The sequence below is a fragment of the Anthonomus grandis genome, chromosome 7 (assembly GCF_022605725.1).
Source record: "Anthonomus grandis grandis chromosome 7, icAntGran1.3, whole genome shotgun sequence".
Lineage (NCBI taxonomy): Eukaryota > Metazoa > Arthropoda > Insecta > Coleoptera > Curculionidae > Anthonomus > Anthonomus grandis.
This window is the reverse complement of record NC_065552.1, coordinates 34,403,076-34,420,422: the sequence shown is the minus strand read 5'-3', so window position 1 is coordinate 34,420,422 and position 17,347 is coordinate 34,403,076. Positions and strand designations below refer to the sequence as shown.

The following is a 17,347-nucleotide window of genomic DNA, read 5'->3' as shown; positions in this document are numbered from 1 at the left end:
CGTGCGTATAGCTGTAATGATTAAAATTTAACTCAGTGTTTGAATATATTTATATAAAAACGTATTATAAACCAAAACCCCAAACGAAAAGAAACAACAATAAAAATAATTAAAGGTCTTTAGAAACACAAAAGTCGATACTAAACAAAAACAGTTGGGGCTTAACTCTACCACTTATAATCACGTAGTTATATCGCTTAAATTTTAAGGAAAGGAGGTTTAAGTGAAGAAAATAAAGGAGGTTTAAGTGAAGAGGATTAAATGAATTAATGATCATTGCTAATTGTGCAATGAACCGTTCTAGACGTATACTGAGCAAGATGGTACACTAACAAAACTTCCACGTCACTCCCACACACACAAAATCATAAAGAGACCATTTACAAACATGAATTTAATAGGCCAACAAATTTAGAGAAATTGCAAGAGAAAATTGTTGAATGTGCAAAGTCCATATTAGCAGAAAAATATTTTTTAAATGCCCGAACTTTCGAGTAATATTTTGCGATAATACCTAATGTTTTGCGTAATTTTATTTCAAGTAATACAGATCCCCATGAAAATCTTACGCTTACGAACGTCATACAGAGAAACAACGACGTAAGAGAGCAGGCAAGTAGCGCAGCGCACGAAATGCACGCGTGCAGGTTGCCATATTTCACCTCTCTATGCGTAATTATCGATTCTCCAACCTGTATATTAAAAATGAATGTTTGGGCTGATATCTTGGGCGACCATATTATAGGTCCATGTTTTATTGTTGATACATTAAAAGTGTCCTAACATACCTTGAGTTGCTGCAAAATCAAGTTGTTTCTGTCCTTCAAATCCACCCTGATTTTGATCTGGGATCGGTCTATTTTTATCAAGATGGCTGTCTCGCTCATAATGCAGTAACGGTAAAAAAAAATTAAAAATACTTTTCCCAATCATCTTATTACTGGGATAGGTGATATTAAATAAATATTAATTGGCCTCCCAGATCTTCAGATTTGTACCCAAATGAGTTTTATTTTTTGCGATTATCTTAAGGACACCATTTACAAAGACGAATTTAATAAGCCAACAAATTTAGAGGAGTTGCGAGAGAAAATTGTTTAATGTGCAAATTCCATTTCACCAGAAACCCGTTTGGAAGTACGAAATGGCTTTTATGATATATAAATAAAAATATTTTCGAAAATGCCTGAACTTTCGCGTAATTTTATTTTAAGTAATAGAATTACCCCCATCAAATCAGACGCTTACTAATCAAATATCAAATCAAATCAAATTTTATTCAAATTTAAATATTCATAGAATACATTTGAGTTCTATAGACATTGTTTTTTTTTATCAAAAATTTTATTTATTTGGCACCTAGAGGTTGATACCCCTGTATGTGCACTAAAATATTACTTATATACTATTTCCTAAAACTGGAAATCATAATATAATCTTTTATTTTCCTGTTTATTTACAAGTGTGGAATTAAGTCCTATTTTTCTACCCTATGACATAAGTTTAGAAAAAGTTTCATAATTATTTACAATAAAGTCCTTATACCTCTCATTAAAAATCCTCATCCTACTTATAGTTTTAATTTTATTTGGTATTAAGTTGTAAAAGTTGCAGACGTCGCCGTTATATATTGATTTTGATTATCGCCTATCTTTCCTAAAAATTATCTTTAATATGGAGTTTTGTATTACCCCTAGTTGTTAATTACTTTTGTATGTATATACTACACTACATATTATATATACATATATTTATATACTATACCCCCACACTACAGGCCGTACTGCAGCAATGATTCCACCAGAGATTTGTGTACTAATTTGATCAGTTTAATGCAGAGAAATTCTCTAAGAAGATAAAATTTATGATTTAAGGTGCGAAGTTTTTTTGTGAGATATGATATATGTTCTGTCCATTTTAAATGCTGATCAATAACTATTCCAAATGTGTCAATCGTTACTGTATTTACGTTAAAATTTTTTAGAAAAGAACAAACAAGAAAAAAAACAGTATGTCATTCGTTACCAACTGAATAGAGAAGCGGAAAATGTAAATCTATGTAGTTATAACGTTGAGAATTCATATGGTCTGGTTAATTACATGACACGTGACGACCATTGAAGTTTATTTGGTACGAGCAATATGTTGGCATTTTTCCCTTTATAAAGGGTGTCCCAATAGGAACGCACTAATGTAAACGCAATAATATAACAGTTTGCGATTAGTAGCCATGGAACGATATACGGTCGAACAACGAATTATTATTGTTAAAACACACTACAAATATGGAGAATGTTTTGCGGAAACAGTTCGTAAATTGTGGGGCATTTTTGGTCGACACGATGCACCAAATCACACGACCGTCCAAAGACTAATTAGTAATTGATAAATTTGAACAAAATGGTTCTGTCGTGGATGTAAAAACACCAGTGCGTCACCGTACTAGCCGTTCTGTTAAAAATATTGCCGCAGTGCATGAAAGTATTGGCGAGAATCCAGGAACATCTATCCGTCATCGTGCACAGCAGTTGCACATTTCGAAGAGCACTACCCACCGAATTCTAACAAAAGATCTTCATTTACATGCCTATAAGATTCAATTGACCCAAGAATTAAAGCCAGTGGACCATGCGACGCGCCATACATTTTCTTCTTGGGTATTGCAAAAACACCAATTTTTGTTTACCGATGAGGCACACCTTCACCTTAATGACTTTGTTAATAAACAAAACTGCCGAATTTGGGGCGAAGAAAATCCTAGAGTCATTCATGAGAAGAAAATGCATCCATTAAGAGTCACTGTTTGGTGCGGACTTTGGACAGGTGGAATAATTGAACTGTACTTCTTAGAGGACGAGGCTGAAAAAGCAGTTACCGTGGACGCTAAACAGCGAACGCTATCGTAATATGCTCACTGAGTTTTTATGGCCTCAATTGGATGGTATGAATACGGGCGGTATGTGGTACCAACAGGATGGTGCGACATGTCACACTACACGTGAAGCAATTCAATTGTTGCAAAGAAAGTTTCCCGGTCGTGTCATTTCACGGAATGGAGACCAGAACTGGCCCGCAAGATCATGCGATTTAACGCCTTGTGACTTTTTTTTTGGGGTTTTTTAAAATCCCTCGTATACGCTAATAACCCAATAACAATTCCACAGTTGAAAAACGAAATTAGACGTATTATGTGAAAATGTAATTGAAAATTTCTCAAAACGAATAAGAGTCTGTCACGAAAGTCGAGGCGGCCATTTGCCAGATATTATTTTTCACGTTTAATTGCAGTATATTAGCTTTACATTAAAATATAAATATTACTCAGTTTAAAATAAATTATGACTTTTATTTACCAATTAAAACATGCGCTCTTATTGGGACACCCTTTATAACCTCCAATTGAAAACAAACATGCATTATAGTTATACTTATGCTAATATAAAACACATTTTTATATTAAAAACCTTTATTCCTAATATATTACAAGGACTTGCAATCGATAGTTTGTGGTAGATCCCAAACGTTTTATTTAATTCTTAGGCAGTAGTTAAGTTAGTTTTCACTTTCAGATTTTGTGTTATCTGCATCAGGCACTTCCTCTATCCTCATCTTTCCTTCATCGTTGGTCTCTAATTGTTGTTTCCACATACTCGCGTATATGCCACCTTCTTTTTGTAATAAATTATTATGCCTAAAATAAGAAATTTAAAAAATTATTATTGTTGACAGAGTAATTAAAGGTTTCATATTTAAATGTAAAGACCCGTTTGTCAAATTAAAATTATAGCTTAAAGTACAAATCAATTCTTATATCTTGATTAATTGATTTCGCGGATTTACAATTGTTTAAATCATTTCACAAACTTTTTGATATAAAATAATCACATCTTCGCTCGGATCAGAGTCGCTCGAAATCAATCTTTTCATGTCAGATATATCAGGCACATAGAATAATAATGGTCTAAATCCATTCTTTTCAAAATTCGCGCCATTTACGTAGAAGGTATCAATCTACATAGATCTATCAGTATAAAGCTGGTCTAACTCCTTGTTTCAGTTTTCAGTCAATAAATGGCGCCATCTTACTTATTCTTATTTAAATTCAATATAGGTCACTGTAAAAATGATATAATCATGCATTCAGAATAATACTGGTACATCTGAGGAGTTGGACCATATTTACTCTCAATCATTCAATGTTTACAACATTTTTTGTGTTTACAGTAGAGTTTTTACAGTAGAGAATTCAGTGATTTTAGTGATTCTGGGTCTGAATATACACCTAGTGATAGCGTGGATTCTTCTGGTAAGTCTGTATTTATAATTTTAGCAGCATTAATTAGGTATTATGATTTTATTATACCGACATAACCTAACAAAACTTGCGAACTATTTTTTTAAATAAATACATTTTTAGATAGTTTAATTTTTATCTTAGATGTAGAAACTTCAAATGAAGAAGTACTTGACGATGTTGTACACCATCCACAGCCATCCACAAGTATGTAATTTTTTATACTAATAATAATAGTAAAAAAATTACAGGTTTTTAAAAATTTTCAAGTGGTCTTGCAAAAATTAGAAGCAGAAAACGATCGAGAAATGAAAAGGATTGGAAAATTAATAAAAACAAAAAACTAAGGAATACTGGCAAAGAGTACATTTCTAACAGTGGCGTAAAAATTAACGCCAAGCTTTTTGAAAATTTGGACTGTAAGTGCAGGAAGAAGTGTATTCATTTATTTTCATTTACTGAGAGAAAATGCCCTAAAACTGGATCTCGCTTAGGAAAGCATACACATTTTTAATACTTATTAAAAAGTAATAATAAAACGCATATAGTTTGCAAGAAATATTTTCTTGATACATTTAAGATAAGTCGGCCGTCTGCATAGATGCATTTCGAAACGAAATTCCTCTAATTGCAAAGAGCTAAGAGGTACTACAACCTCTAGAAAGTTGGATGATTCTGATATTGTCAGGCATATAAAAACTTTTCCAGCTTATCAAAGCCAGTTTTCTAGAACTAAAAATTCCAATAGAAAATACTTGGACAGGAATCTAACTGCAAAAAAAGATGTATGATCTGTATGTAGAAGAATGTCGAACCCAGAATACACAACCAAAAAAATTAAGATATATTATTATCAGGTATTTTATACAAAATTTAATTTGCATTTTAAAATTCCTCATCAAGACGCCTGCAAGTTGTGTGATCATCCAGAGTTAACACTGAAAAGTGCCAACAATGATGACTTAAAAAACAATATTTCAGTTGAAAAGGAGTTGCATTTACGAAAAGCAGACTCAGCAAGGGAGAGTTTAAGAAGTGACTCAAAAAAAATTATAGACGCATACATTGTAACATTTGATTTACAAAAGACTTTGCCTTTCCCTAAGCTGACAACATCTGTGACGTAAGAAGTTAGGAGTCTTAAGATATTATTGTAGATGGAGATAGTGCATGTTCATTTCACTTATATAATATGTAAACTGTTTGAAGTAGCTAGTTGAGAAGAAGATATGAGTTAGTGGAGATAGAAGAGAGAGAGTTACGGTTCATATAATACTGGAGGAGCAAGAGAGAGTATATACATATAAATGGAGCTAAAGAAGTTTTACTTCAGTCTTAAAACTACTTACAAAGTTGACTATAATTGACTTAACCTATACTTGATCATTACCAGGTAAATGAAAAACATAATCTTAATCGTTTTGGGAACAATTAATTCTAAAGTTAGTTTGGATAAAGCGGGAAACTCCTACAAAAAGATCCTCTCCATCTGGAAGCTCTAGACCACGAGTTTCTCTTTGCTCCAATATGTCAACATAAGCAGTAAGACTCTCAATGGCGTTATAATTTTTCAAGAGATATTAGTCAAATGCATTAGTCAAGTCCATTTTTTCTCAAAGAAACCAGCTTAAATTAAATAGTAATGAATCAAAGTAACTCCAAGTCACAGGTCTCAAACATCATTGTATATTTCATATACAAGGTGTCCCAAAATTACATCGCAATATTTTACCAGCCGTATCTTTGTCTAAAAATAAGACAAAAACTTAATATACAAGAATCTTGAAAAGTGAATCGTTTTCATGTTACAGGGTGTTTTATAATTCCTATTGAAGATGGTTTTTTGTTAATATTTTCGAAACGCCTGGTCGTTATTTAAACGTGTTTCGCCTGTGATGAAGTATTATCAGATCTTCTTGTGTATTCACTAATAAAAAGGAAAACAGATCATCTATATTTCATTTTACGAGTCCAGAAATATATAATAGTCCAAAAATATTTAAAAAAAGATTTGACGTGATTGGAAGAGTTAGAGCTCGGCAAGTAGGCCTAAAAGTCCCTTTTCGCCAACCAGAGAATTACCAACCCTTACGCCTCTACTCCCAATGCACGGTCTTCACTGAGTCGTAATAGTAAAGACTTGCATGCTGCCCAGTCCAGATCTTTAAGATCGTCCCGTTGGAGTGTCGCAAAACATTTTCAACATTCAAACATTTTCGTTCTCAGATGACTCCACCTATCTTAAATTCCTAATATACAGTATGAAATTTCCTCCCCTGCACCGCGATTCGGACAGAGCGGACTTTCTCTTATACGAAGAGGTTTAGGCAATTGTGCCCAGTTAGATTTTCCTTTAATAATAAGTCTTTAATCCCTTGTGAGCTATATCGCTGGTATCATCTGGTATCATTTTCTTGGCCTGTCTACATCCTTCTGTCCTTTTTCAACGCTGCCTTGTTTTTCGCAGGACTAATTATTATGTTCTTGGAAAAATTGCTTTTTACTTAGGTGGAGACACGGTTCGTGATCAAAGCAGGTAATAGAACCTTGCCTTACTAGTTCGTTAGCCCATTCACTGCACACGACATCCCGATATTTGGAAGCTTGACTATCAGGGAGGTACAAATATCCTCGTTACCTTTCAATGCTTCCCATTTATTTGCTACTTCAAGTATAGCAAACACCTCTATTTGGAAAACTCTAATGTGTTTTCCTGGCGTCAAGGGTTCTGCTGTGTTCGTTTCCATCCTATACCCTCCGGACTGGGCTGACTTGTAGTGTTTTCCATCCATGACTCATCTGTGTATCAGGCCTGCAAACCGTTCAGTTTCTTGATTTGGTTCATTGACGAAATTCGTTTACCGGGTCTTCCCTTGTCGGGATTTCCACCTGAAAGCCTTTTATTAACCTTAGCTTACCACCCGCTGTAGTACATCTGGATGTCAGAATTTGTATGTTCTTACAAATCCTAAAAGCCTTGTCCTAAGTGAACATTGTGCCATTGTTCGCTGTCCTTCATCCTCATATGCGCCGCTATGGTTTCAATCCAGATCGAAGGTGAAAGCAGACGTCACAGTATAATCTACTCATCCAGATGAGTGGATTAATATTATTAAGAATTCCAAACGAAAAGAACCCAAGTTTGTGGTGACTGAAATGCAACATCAACAGTTTTTGAGTACAATTGGTTTAGAGAATATGATTACCAATCGGAAAGTAACTACTAATGGATACAACTTTAACTGGCTTAAAATAAGATGGCTTCGATTTCAGAAAGATCGATCCCTTCAATTTCAATTTAGGAAAACTCTAAGTCTTGAAAGTGAATTTTATATTGTCGATCTTTCAAAAAAGAAAAATGTTAGTAGGCCCATTAGCAGTTTGAACATAATACAAGAACCACTCTATCCAACAAGAAGGACTGTTACAGCTGCAAAGAAGAAAGATATGATGGACTTGCTGCCATATATACCACCAGTACATCATCAGTTTTATAAAAACTTGCCATTACTCCAACTCCGTTACCAACACTCCATTACCCACCCGAGCATCTGGTCAAGAAAACCTCGAAGACAGATCTTCTGACGATGAACTATATGATTCGATAAATTTAAACAAAATCTAAGTCCATATTTTTTTGTTTACCACATAGTTTTAAGGCATTTTTTTGTACAAAATCTGAATTTGTCATTAAGCCCACTTATGTTACACTTTATTATTAATGAATAAACATTTGAGTTATGTTGAAATATTTTGCTGAATTTTTTATTCTAATTTTAACAATTATGTCAGTTCTCCGAATTTAACGTATTCGGAGTTAGCCCATTATTATTCTTATCCCATTTATCATCCCAATATTCTTAGACCATTATTATTCATATCTAAGTATCTTTTTAAATTTACTGTTCGATTTAAATAATGTAATTAGATCAACCTTATAGTATATACTTTCAGCAAAAGATATTTACAATTAAGCTTAATTCCCTAAATAAAAATCTTAGTCATTACTCCTTGAACCTTTTTTAATAAAAGACTACTGGAAAAAAATTTAAATTTTCTATTGACTCTTAGTTTAGGTTCATTATGTTCACGTAGCGCTTAAATCCTGCCTGGATGGTAAAAAGCATAAAAAATATTCTTCGAAGCATGTAAGTATCTCCTCATTAGTTTTTATTCTATTTTCCACCCATATGTTAATACCATATCATTGATTATCTTCTAATCTCGACTATTTCTCAATATTCAGATAGAATTGACTTTCTGCTTACTCTGTAAGCAAATGGGATTATAGAGAAATTTCTTGATAATGGTTTTGATGAATCTCTTTTTATAAATCCATGATTTTTTTGCCTATTTCTTTTTTAATCTTATTAATATTTAAGTGTCTTTCTGTAATAAAATTAATCTCTAGACTTCGGATTACTTACCGTCCTCTTTCAACAATTTCCCCATCTTTAACCACCAAAATCTGATCCGCATTTATGATGGTGGACAACCGGTGCGCCACCACTACGGTAGTCCTATTTACACACATTTTATTTAAAGAGTCTTGGATATTTCGTTCTGTATGTGTATCTAAAGCACTAGTAGCCTCATCTAATAAAACGATCGTAGGCGCTTTCAGTATAGTCCTAGCTATGGCCACCCTTTGCTTTTCACCCCCGCTAAGTCTTAAGCCTCTTTCGCCAACCTTTACAGTGAAAAATAATTTTAAATTTTTAAATATAATTAAAATAAGGTTTGCTTACCATCGTATCATACTGTTGTGCAAATGACATTATTCTGTCGTGAATATCGGCACCTTTGGCTGCTTCGATTATTTCGGCATCATTAGCGGTAATTCGGCCGTACTGTATATTATATCTGAAAAAACTATATAAAACAGTGTAATTTCTTTAGTAAAAACTTACTTAATTGTTTGATTAAATAATACTGTATCTTGCGGTACTACGCCAATAATTTTTCTAAGAGACTGTTGAGTAACTTCATTCTTAATGTTATAACCATCAATAATTATGCTACCAGAGTCTACGTCATAGAATCTGAACAAAAGTTTTATTATTGTGCTTTTTCCGCTTCCAGATGGTCCTACCTAAAAATAGACTTTGTATGTAAATTAAATAGTTTGCTTTATTGATGATTATTCAACTTACCAAAGCAACTGTCTGACCAGGCGGTACAAAAAAACTGACATCTTTTAAAATAGTCTTTTCTGGTGTATATTTAAAGGTGACATTCTTAAACTCTATACCGCCTCCTCGTGAGACCAATTCTTGAGAGTTTGGAGCATCTACAACTTCTTGCTCTTGCCGTAGTAAGTCGAACATATTTTCCATGTCTACGAAGTTGTTTTGAATTTGCCTACAAGTTAAAAAGGGATTTTTTAAGATCTTTTAATATTACCCTACATGTAAGTAATATTTATAAAATTAAAAAGGTCAATAACTTTAAAGAAAGTGACATTGAATCAATAATTCTAAGTGAATTTTAAGACGTTCTCACTAAAAACCTAGGCGCATATAAATACAACACAATAAAGATATCAATCGAGAAGTCAAAACAACCAATATTTTTAAAACACAGACAGTATATAGAGCAACAAATTAAGATAATAGTAAAGGAAGGTTGCTACTCCAATTTTGTCATTCTGCAAGGCGGATGGTACCGCAAGAATTAGTGGGCACTATAAATCTACTGTAAACAAACAATTACAGAAATATTTGATCAAATATCAAAGGGAAAACTTTTTCCAAAGTCGACTTAAATAAGGCCTACACTCAGTTTCTTGAGAATGAGAACAAGAATCCTAGGAAGCTATAACACTCACAACTCACAAGGGTTTCCCAATACCAACCATAAGAATGCTCTTTGGAGTGTCAGTATTCGCTAACGACATCTGTGTAAGTGGAAAAGGCACAGAGGAAAAATTGAAGAACCTGGAAGCAGTTCTAAAAAGACTACGGTCTGCAGACCTAACGGTTAGGTCAGACAAGTGCAAGTTTCTGCAGGAGAAAGTCGAATATTTGGGGCATATTATTAGGAAAGATGGTCTAAAAAATAGAAAGAGATACATCAGACAAAGATCTATCAGCTGTACTGCTCTATAGAGAAGTCGATGGCAGTGAAAGACCAATTAGCATGGCATCACTAGCAAACACTAGTTACGTCGGAAAAGAAACTGACCATCACCAACAGGGAGGCAGTAGTAACTATTTTTGGGCTAAAGAATTTACAAAAGATGCTCATAGGACATGATTTCAATTCCAGGTATGACCACAAACCGTTATTCTGTCTTTTCTGGGAAAATAAGGGTATACCGATAAGATGCAAAGATCGTTTACAGAGATGGGCACTGTATATGTCAGAATTTGACTACGGTATCGAGTTTATTAATGGCGAAAACAACCTGGTGGCAGATTGTCTTTCCAGGCTACCTGACAAGGAGCGGATGTCGTGAACCACAGTGTTACGTCAACTTTGAAAGTACTATGCGTGCCTAGCCCTTAGACACTCATAAAATTGCCAGAGAGACAAAAAGCGATTAGGCACTTCTCAAAATTTTAACATTTATACAAACAGTATGGCCCAGGGATAGCAAAGACATCTCAGAGGACTTAAAACCCTACTACAGACGAAAAGAAGAACTCTTTGAAAAAAAATGAAGCCATTCTGTGTGGATACAGATCATACCCTAAAAATTGAGAAAACAAGCATTGAACTTACTGCATGCAGGCCACATAGGGATAGTCAAGATTAAACAACAGGCCAGATCGTACCTGTGGTGACCTAACCTCGACAGAAACATAGAGAACAAAACTTAAATCCTGCGTGGCATGTTTAAAGGTGCTGTCAGACCCACCAAAAAGTAAGTTAGCATAAGAACCTATCGCAAAAAAGGTTTTTAAAGGAATTCGTGTTGACCATCATGAACAAAATCACCTAATTTTAACAGATTCCTATAGCAAATGGCCTGAAGTAATACTTGTTCCGAATCTAACATCGAGAGAGCTTGTCAAACAATTGCGAAGGACATTTGTATGTTATGGATAGTTGTGTTCTGACTAAAGAGGGCCATTTATAGCAGCAGAAACTAAATTATTTTTCAGTAGAAATTGCATAAAATATATACCGATTCCCCCATTTAACAGCCAAAGTAATGGCGCAAATGAAAACTCTGTAAAAACATTTAAAAATAAAATAAAAGCTGTAATATAAGTTCACCAATAGTGCAGTGCAATACCACTATCACGCCATATTCGATTCTATGTGTATACAGCTTAAGATAGCGACTTGGCAACGTGGTTATGTCGTTTGTGGTTAGGTATTATATTAGTTCTTCTGGGTGTTACACATGTAACTATGTATTTATAACGGATGATAAAATGACACTATGTTTGAGTAGCAAGATGTTGTTTATAGATTCCAAAAGCTGTCCTTAATGATGATAAAAATAAAAACATTAACATAGATGTACTAATTTCGAGATTCCTCTTAAACTACAGGACAGTACTAAAGGCACCCCACCAGAACTAATGTTTGGCAGACCAATAAGGACGCTTTTGAAACAGGTACGAGAGGGACCAGAAAGACATGAGCACCATTAAATTGTCAAGGCAGTAACGAACATGTAGGAAACAGATTGCTGCAAAAGGGGGAAGAGATAGGGAATTTCAGGTGGGGAAAAGTATTATGGCAAGAGATTACAGAGAAATAAACAAGAAGTACTGGGTGCCGACTCGGAACTTATCAAATATGGAAAAGACACCGCAATCAAATTTATAAGAAACTAAACACCAAAGACAGTGACATAGGAGATTTTAAGGAAGGAGCCAGGAACATAGGGGAGAAGGCAACACCTTTACTAAGCAAAAATTAGATCTCCTTGAACGCGAGACCTACTCGCTAGGACAATGACCGTGTAACTTACGTTGTTTCCAACAGTACCGACACACTCTCGCAACATAATTTCTTTTCGTAAAACAACAAATATTGACAAATATTAAAGTTTTTCAGGTAAACCAGCGGAGAGGTGCCCTCAATAGACATGAGGCCACGCCCATACCGTATCCACAACAGAGTGAATTGCACAATTCCTTATCTAAAACAAAGGAGACAGCTTCGAGAGAGAGCGTTGATATTCCTGTATGATAAATCAGTTAAGCCAAACGCTACCACCAGAAAACGTCCGAGTTTCCCTCTCGAGGCATTCTGTGAGAACTACAAAGTACAAGCCACCTATAAGATCTAAGGACTTTGTGGTTGACTTCATGTTTATCTTTTATTGTTTGAGTTGATGTAAATAGTGATACAGTGAATCATGTTGTGCATCAACTAGTGAATTTAAACAGCGAGGGAAAATGTAATCTATTGTTCTCAACATAATTGTTTATAGTAAAAACGGTACAATCCGGCAACATTCATTCTCCTTTCCTACCACCCTTACTGCACAGCGCAGTTCGAAGAGGAAAGTCTCCTTCTTTGTTCAATCATGGTACTGTCCAGTCGTTTATAAGTATTGTCCTAATAATCGCGCGATATATGTGTTTTAATGTATCTATAATTAGTAACGATAATAAAACAATCATTGGAAGCCGTGGCTTTTATTAATGAACCAATCCACTATCGTAAATGTGGATTATTACACGGTAGAACAACGCGTCCTGATCGTCAAAATCGTGTATTATAAAAATGGTGAAAGTTTATATTCGCAAAGTGCATCCAATGTTCGGTCGAAATAATGTTCCTAATTTATCTCCTGTGAAAAGAATAATCAAAAAATTTAAATGTGCTGGATCCGTTAGTGACGTGAAATATACCATAGGAGCTCGAGAGTTTGTTCAGAAGAAAATATCATGGTTTGCTAGAGTGTGATAGAAACGTGAGAGTCGTCACTCTTTAGCAAATCCTTACTAAAGATTTACAGCTACATGCCTACAAAACCACTAAACAACTTCTACTAGCAGACCATAAACAACGAAGAGAATTCACCAATTGGATTCTCGAGCAACTGTTTCAATTACTTTCAGATGATGAGGCCAATTTTTACATCGATACTTTCGTTAATAGGCAAAACTATCGCATTTGGGACGTAGAAAATTCAAATTTACGAATGATTCATCAGAAAGCAATGCATCTACAACGTGCTATTGTATGGTGTGAATTATGCTCTGGAAAAATAATTGGACTGTTTTTTCTTCGAAAACAAAGAACGTAATACAGTAACGGTGAATAGCGGACGTGATCTAGCTATGATAACACAGTTTCCTGTGCCTCATTAAAAGTCTATTGATCTTGACGATATATGGTTTCAGCAGGATAATGCCACATGTCATACCGCTTGTCAAACATTAATGATCTTGCACAAGTTTGCTCCTGGTCGTGTCATTTCCCGATTTGGTGACCAGAATTGGCCTCCACGCTCTTGCGATTTAGCTACTTTAGACTTCTGGCTGCAGGAATCTGGAAGGGTTATCTGAGTCAAATGTATACCTCCACGACCTGCCGGCGAGTACATGCTTTGAAGGGCACACGAAAACTAGTATTAAACTAATGCTTGCCACAGAAGGAGTTCCCACTGACATGGACTCCCTGAGAAAATTATACTGTCGGTTTCATAATGCCTATGGTATTGGTTCGGCTGAAATTGAAGCAGACCTCTCCGCCTTTGGAACCTTCTTCTCTTCAGAAAGACGCCTACGGCTCCAGAAAATTAGAGAAGGTCAAACTAATTATTTTTCTCCAACTAAGTCAACAAATTTTTAAATAAAACGACGCGAATAGAGGATCAAGCACCCTCTAAAAAAATGGACGTTAGCAAGCTTAATATATTCCTCATTAACATTCAGTTCTTAAGACATAAAACAGACGAATTACATATTTTATTGGAACAGCTAAACTTTCCACATATTGTTGCCATAACAGAACATTGGTTAAAGACTGATGAGCCTGTATTTATTAAAAACTATACCACTTTAGCTATATATATATAACAGAAGTAAATTATCTCATGAAGGTACTATGATAATGTCCACTAACAACGATTTTTCCGCGGTCACAAAATTTGATAATTTATTATCTGAAAAAGTATTCGAATTTTATATCGTCTATCATAATACCTTTGACCTTTATATAGTTTGTATTTACAAAACACCTGCGGACGTGCAAATTTTCTGCCAAAAATTATTAAGCTTGCTAGAATCCCTGCCCTTAATAAGCAAATTAATTTTGTGTGGCGATCTTAATATTGACTTCTCCAGTGTGTGTGCTGCTAAGGAATCCCTTCAGTCCATATTTGATTCATTTGGGATGGTTATGCGTATTAACTCCCCAACCAGAATAACCAAAACTAGCTCTAGTATCATTGACTACGTCGTATCAACCTTTGATCCGGAACTCGTTCGATTCAACTGTCTTTAACTCAGGTTTCTCCGATCATGAAGCAGTGTCAACTAAATTTTCTCTAAATCTCAAAAATAAAAGAGTCCCGCGCAAAATGAGCCGTATTTTTGGGGAAAAAAAATTCCTAAATTTCAAAAATCTATGTCTAAGAACGGACTGGGATTTCCTATCTGATTATGTTAACACTAAGTTTCCTCGATTTATAAAGTCACTGTCTGATTTGGCATCCAACTCATTTCCTCTTAGACCCATCAAAATTAAACAAAAGAAACCCTGGTCTACTAAAGGCTTACGCTTGCCTTCTAAAAATATACGCTCCTTATCACACTTAAAAAATTTCTTGGACAGTGTGTTCTTCCACGATTACGTAAGGTTGTACAAAAAAATTTACCATAAAACAATAAAGGCAGCCAAGGACCTCTATTACAATAAAAGGATTTCTAATTCTGCAAATGTTGGTAAGGAGACTTGGTCTATTGTTAATGAATTAAGGGATAAGGCTTCTCCATCTATCACAATCCCCACTTCACCGGATAACTTAAACAACTACTTTATAAATGTAGCCAAAAATCTCATGAATACCGTAACTCCTTCCCACGATCCTCTCTCATATCTTGCTAATGAGAATTTACATAATTTCTTTCTTACACCCATAGCATTAGAAGAACTACGCAGCACAATAAAAGACATTAAAAACAAATCTTCATCTGGGGCTGATGGTCTAACGCTCAAAATGTTTTCAAATCTCCCGGATATCACTTTAAACCATCTTACCAACTTGATTAATATGTCTCTTCAAATTTGAATCTTTCCAAGCTGCCTTAAGACGGCAATTATTATTCCTTTACATAAAGGGGGCGAGAAGGATCAATGTTCGAACTATCGTCCAATTGCACTTCTCCCAACATTATCGAAGATTATTGAAAGACTGGTAAAGAAACGACTTTTATCCTTTTTGCTTAAATATAAAATTATAACCCCGCATCAGTTCGGATTCTTGAGTAACAAGTGCACCAATGACGCTATGTTGTCCCTCTTTAATAATATATACTCCAGCCTAAACAGCCATCTCTCTACAGCAACAATTTTCTGTGATTTCTCTAAAGCTTTCGACTGTGTAAACCATAATATCCTAATTAATAAATTGCAACACTATGGAATTAGAGGAACACCTCTCGAGTGGTTCATGTCATACCTGAACAACAAGAATCAGTTTGTTAGGGTTGATTCGATGACGTCTTCGTGCAAGCCAATAGAATGCGGGGTACCTCAGGGCTCAGTTCTAGGCCCTATTTTGTTTCTTCTATTTATAAATGATATTTCTAATCTGGACATAAATGGTAAAATTTGTCTCTTTGCGGACGATACTAGTTTTTCTTGGAGCAACTTAAATATGGTGGCTCGTAGAACCATATCGCGTTACCTAGTCACCATTAAATCGTGGTGCGATTCAAATCTCTTGTGCCTTAACGTCTCAAAAACTAGAGTATTATCATTTAGCGGTGCGTTGCAACCTTTTGTAATTAATAACAACAGAATGGAGGTCGTTGAAGTTCTTGGGACTGATGATAGACAACTCTTTAAAATGGGATATCCACATCTATTACTTATCCAAAAAATTAAGTTCTGCATGTTTTGCTCTGAGATCAGTATCCAGGAAGCTAAGTTTGGCAACGCCTATAACAGTTTATTATGCTCTGTTTGAGTCGCACCTCCGATATGCCCTTCCGTTTTGCGGTACGTGTGGTGCGACTCAATTTGAACGCATATTTAAGCTACAAAAGAGAGCTATACGCTATTCATTAAGACTATTACAGAACTCACTGCCAGGAATATTTAAAAAAATTTAAAATACTAACTCTTCCTTCCTTATTTATATTTGAATCCGTTTGCCTAATCTGCAAGCACTTATCAGATATGTCAGAAAGGCCATCTCACAATTATCCTCTTAGAAACGCAGAGTACGATCTTTATCTACCAACCCCACGATCAGAACTAGTTAAACGATCCATTCTTTACAATGCAAAAAAATGCACAATTATCTCCCATTTGAAATCAAATCAATAACAACTTTTTCCAAATTTCGGAAAGCTCTGAAATCATACTTGCTGGAGAGAGCCTTATACACAGTAAACGACTTTTTTTAATAATTAATGTTATGTAATTTTAAGCACGCGCTTCCTAAACACTGGTAAATTTGTTTATGTTGTTATGATAATGTACATAAATAATATTCGTATATTATGTAAACAAATTAGTAGTTTGCTAATAATGTTTTTGTAAACAACTGCTTTTTTTGCCGACTTTGTATACAAGTGAATGTATATATATTTTATAGATTTTAAGGAAATGTGACCTCAAACAATTTATAAAATTGTTAAGTTTTTTGTATGTTTTGTTGTATTTTTTATTTTTATATATTTGTATTTTTTGTTTTGTCTTTGTGTATATTTTGTTTGTATGATTTATTTAAATAATAGCTTTGTCGACAAAATTTTAAATTTTATAATAATAAAGCATTAAAATGTTTGTGCCAATAAGCCTGCAACCATTAAAGCATTGAAGTCGAAATTAGACGCTGTATTAATAAAATATTACCACATCGCCACAATAGGACGTTCGTCAAAAGGGTACGCATATTATAAAATATTTACA

The 17,347-nt window shown here is 34.6% G+C and overlaps 1 protein-coding gene across 3 annotated transcripts in view; it reads right to left on the bottom strand.

The window, feature by feature from the left end:
* Window positions 1–3,448: 3,448 nt before the first annotated feature.
* The window catches only part of LOC126738552 (ATP-binding cassette sub-family B member 6-like), a 28,901-nt gene continuing 15,002 nt past the window's right edge, over window positions 3,449–17,347 (bottom strand). For all 3 annotated transcript variants that reach the window (XM_050443930.1, XM_050443931.1, XM_050443929.1), the window contains 5 exons: window positions 9,448–9,655; window positions 9,205–9,386; window positions 9,043–9,157; window positions 8,722–8,984; window positions 3,449–3,691 (listed from right to left, as the gene is read on the bottom strand). In XM_050443930.1, the coding sequence (XP_050299887.1) occupies window positions 3,553–3,691; window positions 8,722–8,984; window positions 9,043–9,157; window positions 9,205–9,386; window positions 9,448–9,655 (907 nt within the window). In that variant the 3' untranslated portion in view covers window positions 3,449–3,552. The remainder of the gene's footprint in view (window positions 3,692–8,721; window positions 8,985–9,042; window positions 9,158–9,204; window positions 9,387–9,447; window positions 9,656–17,347) is intronic.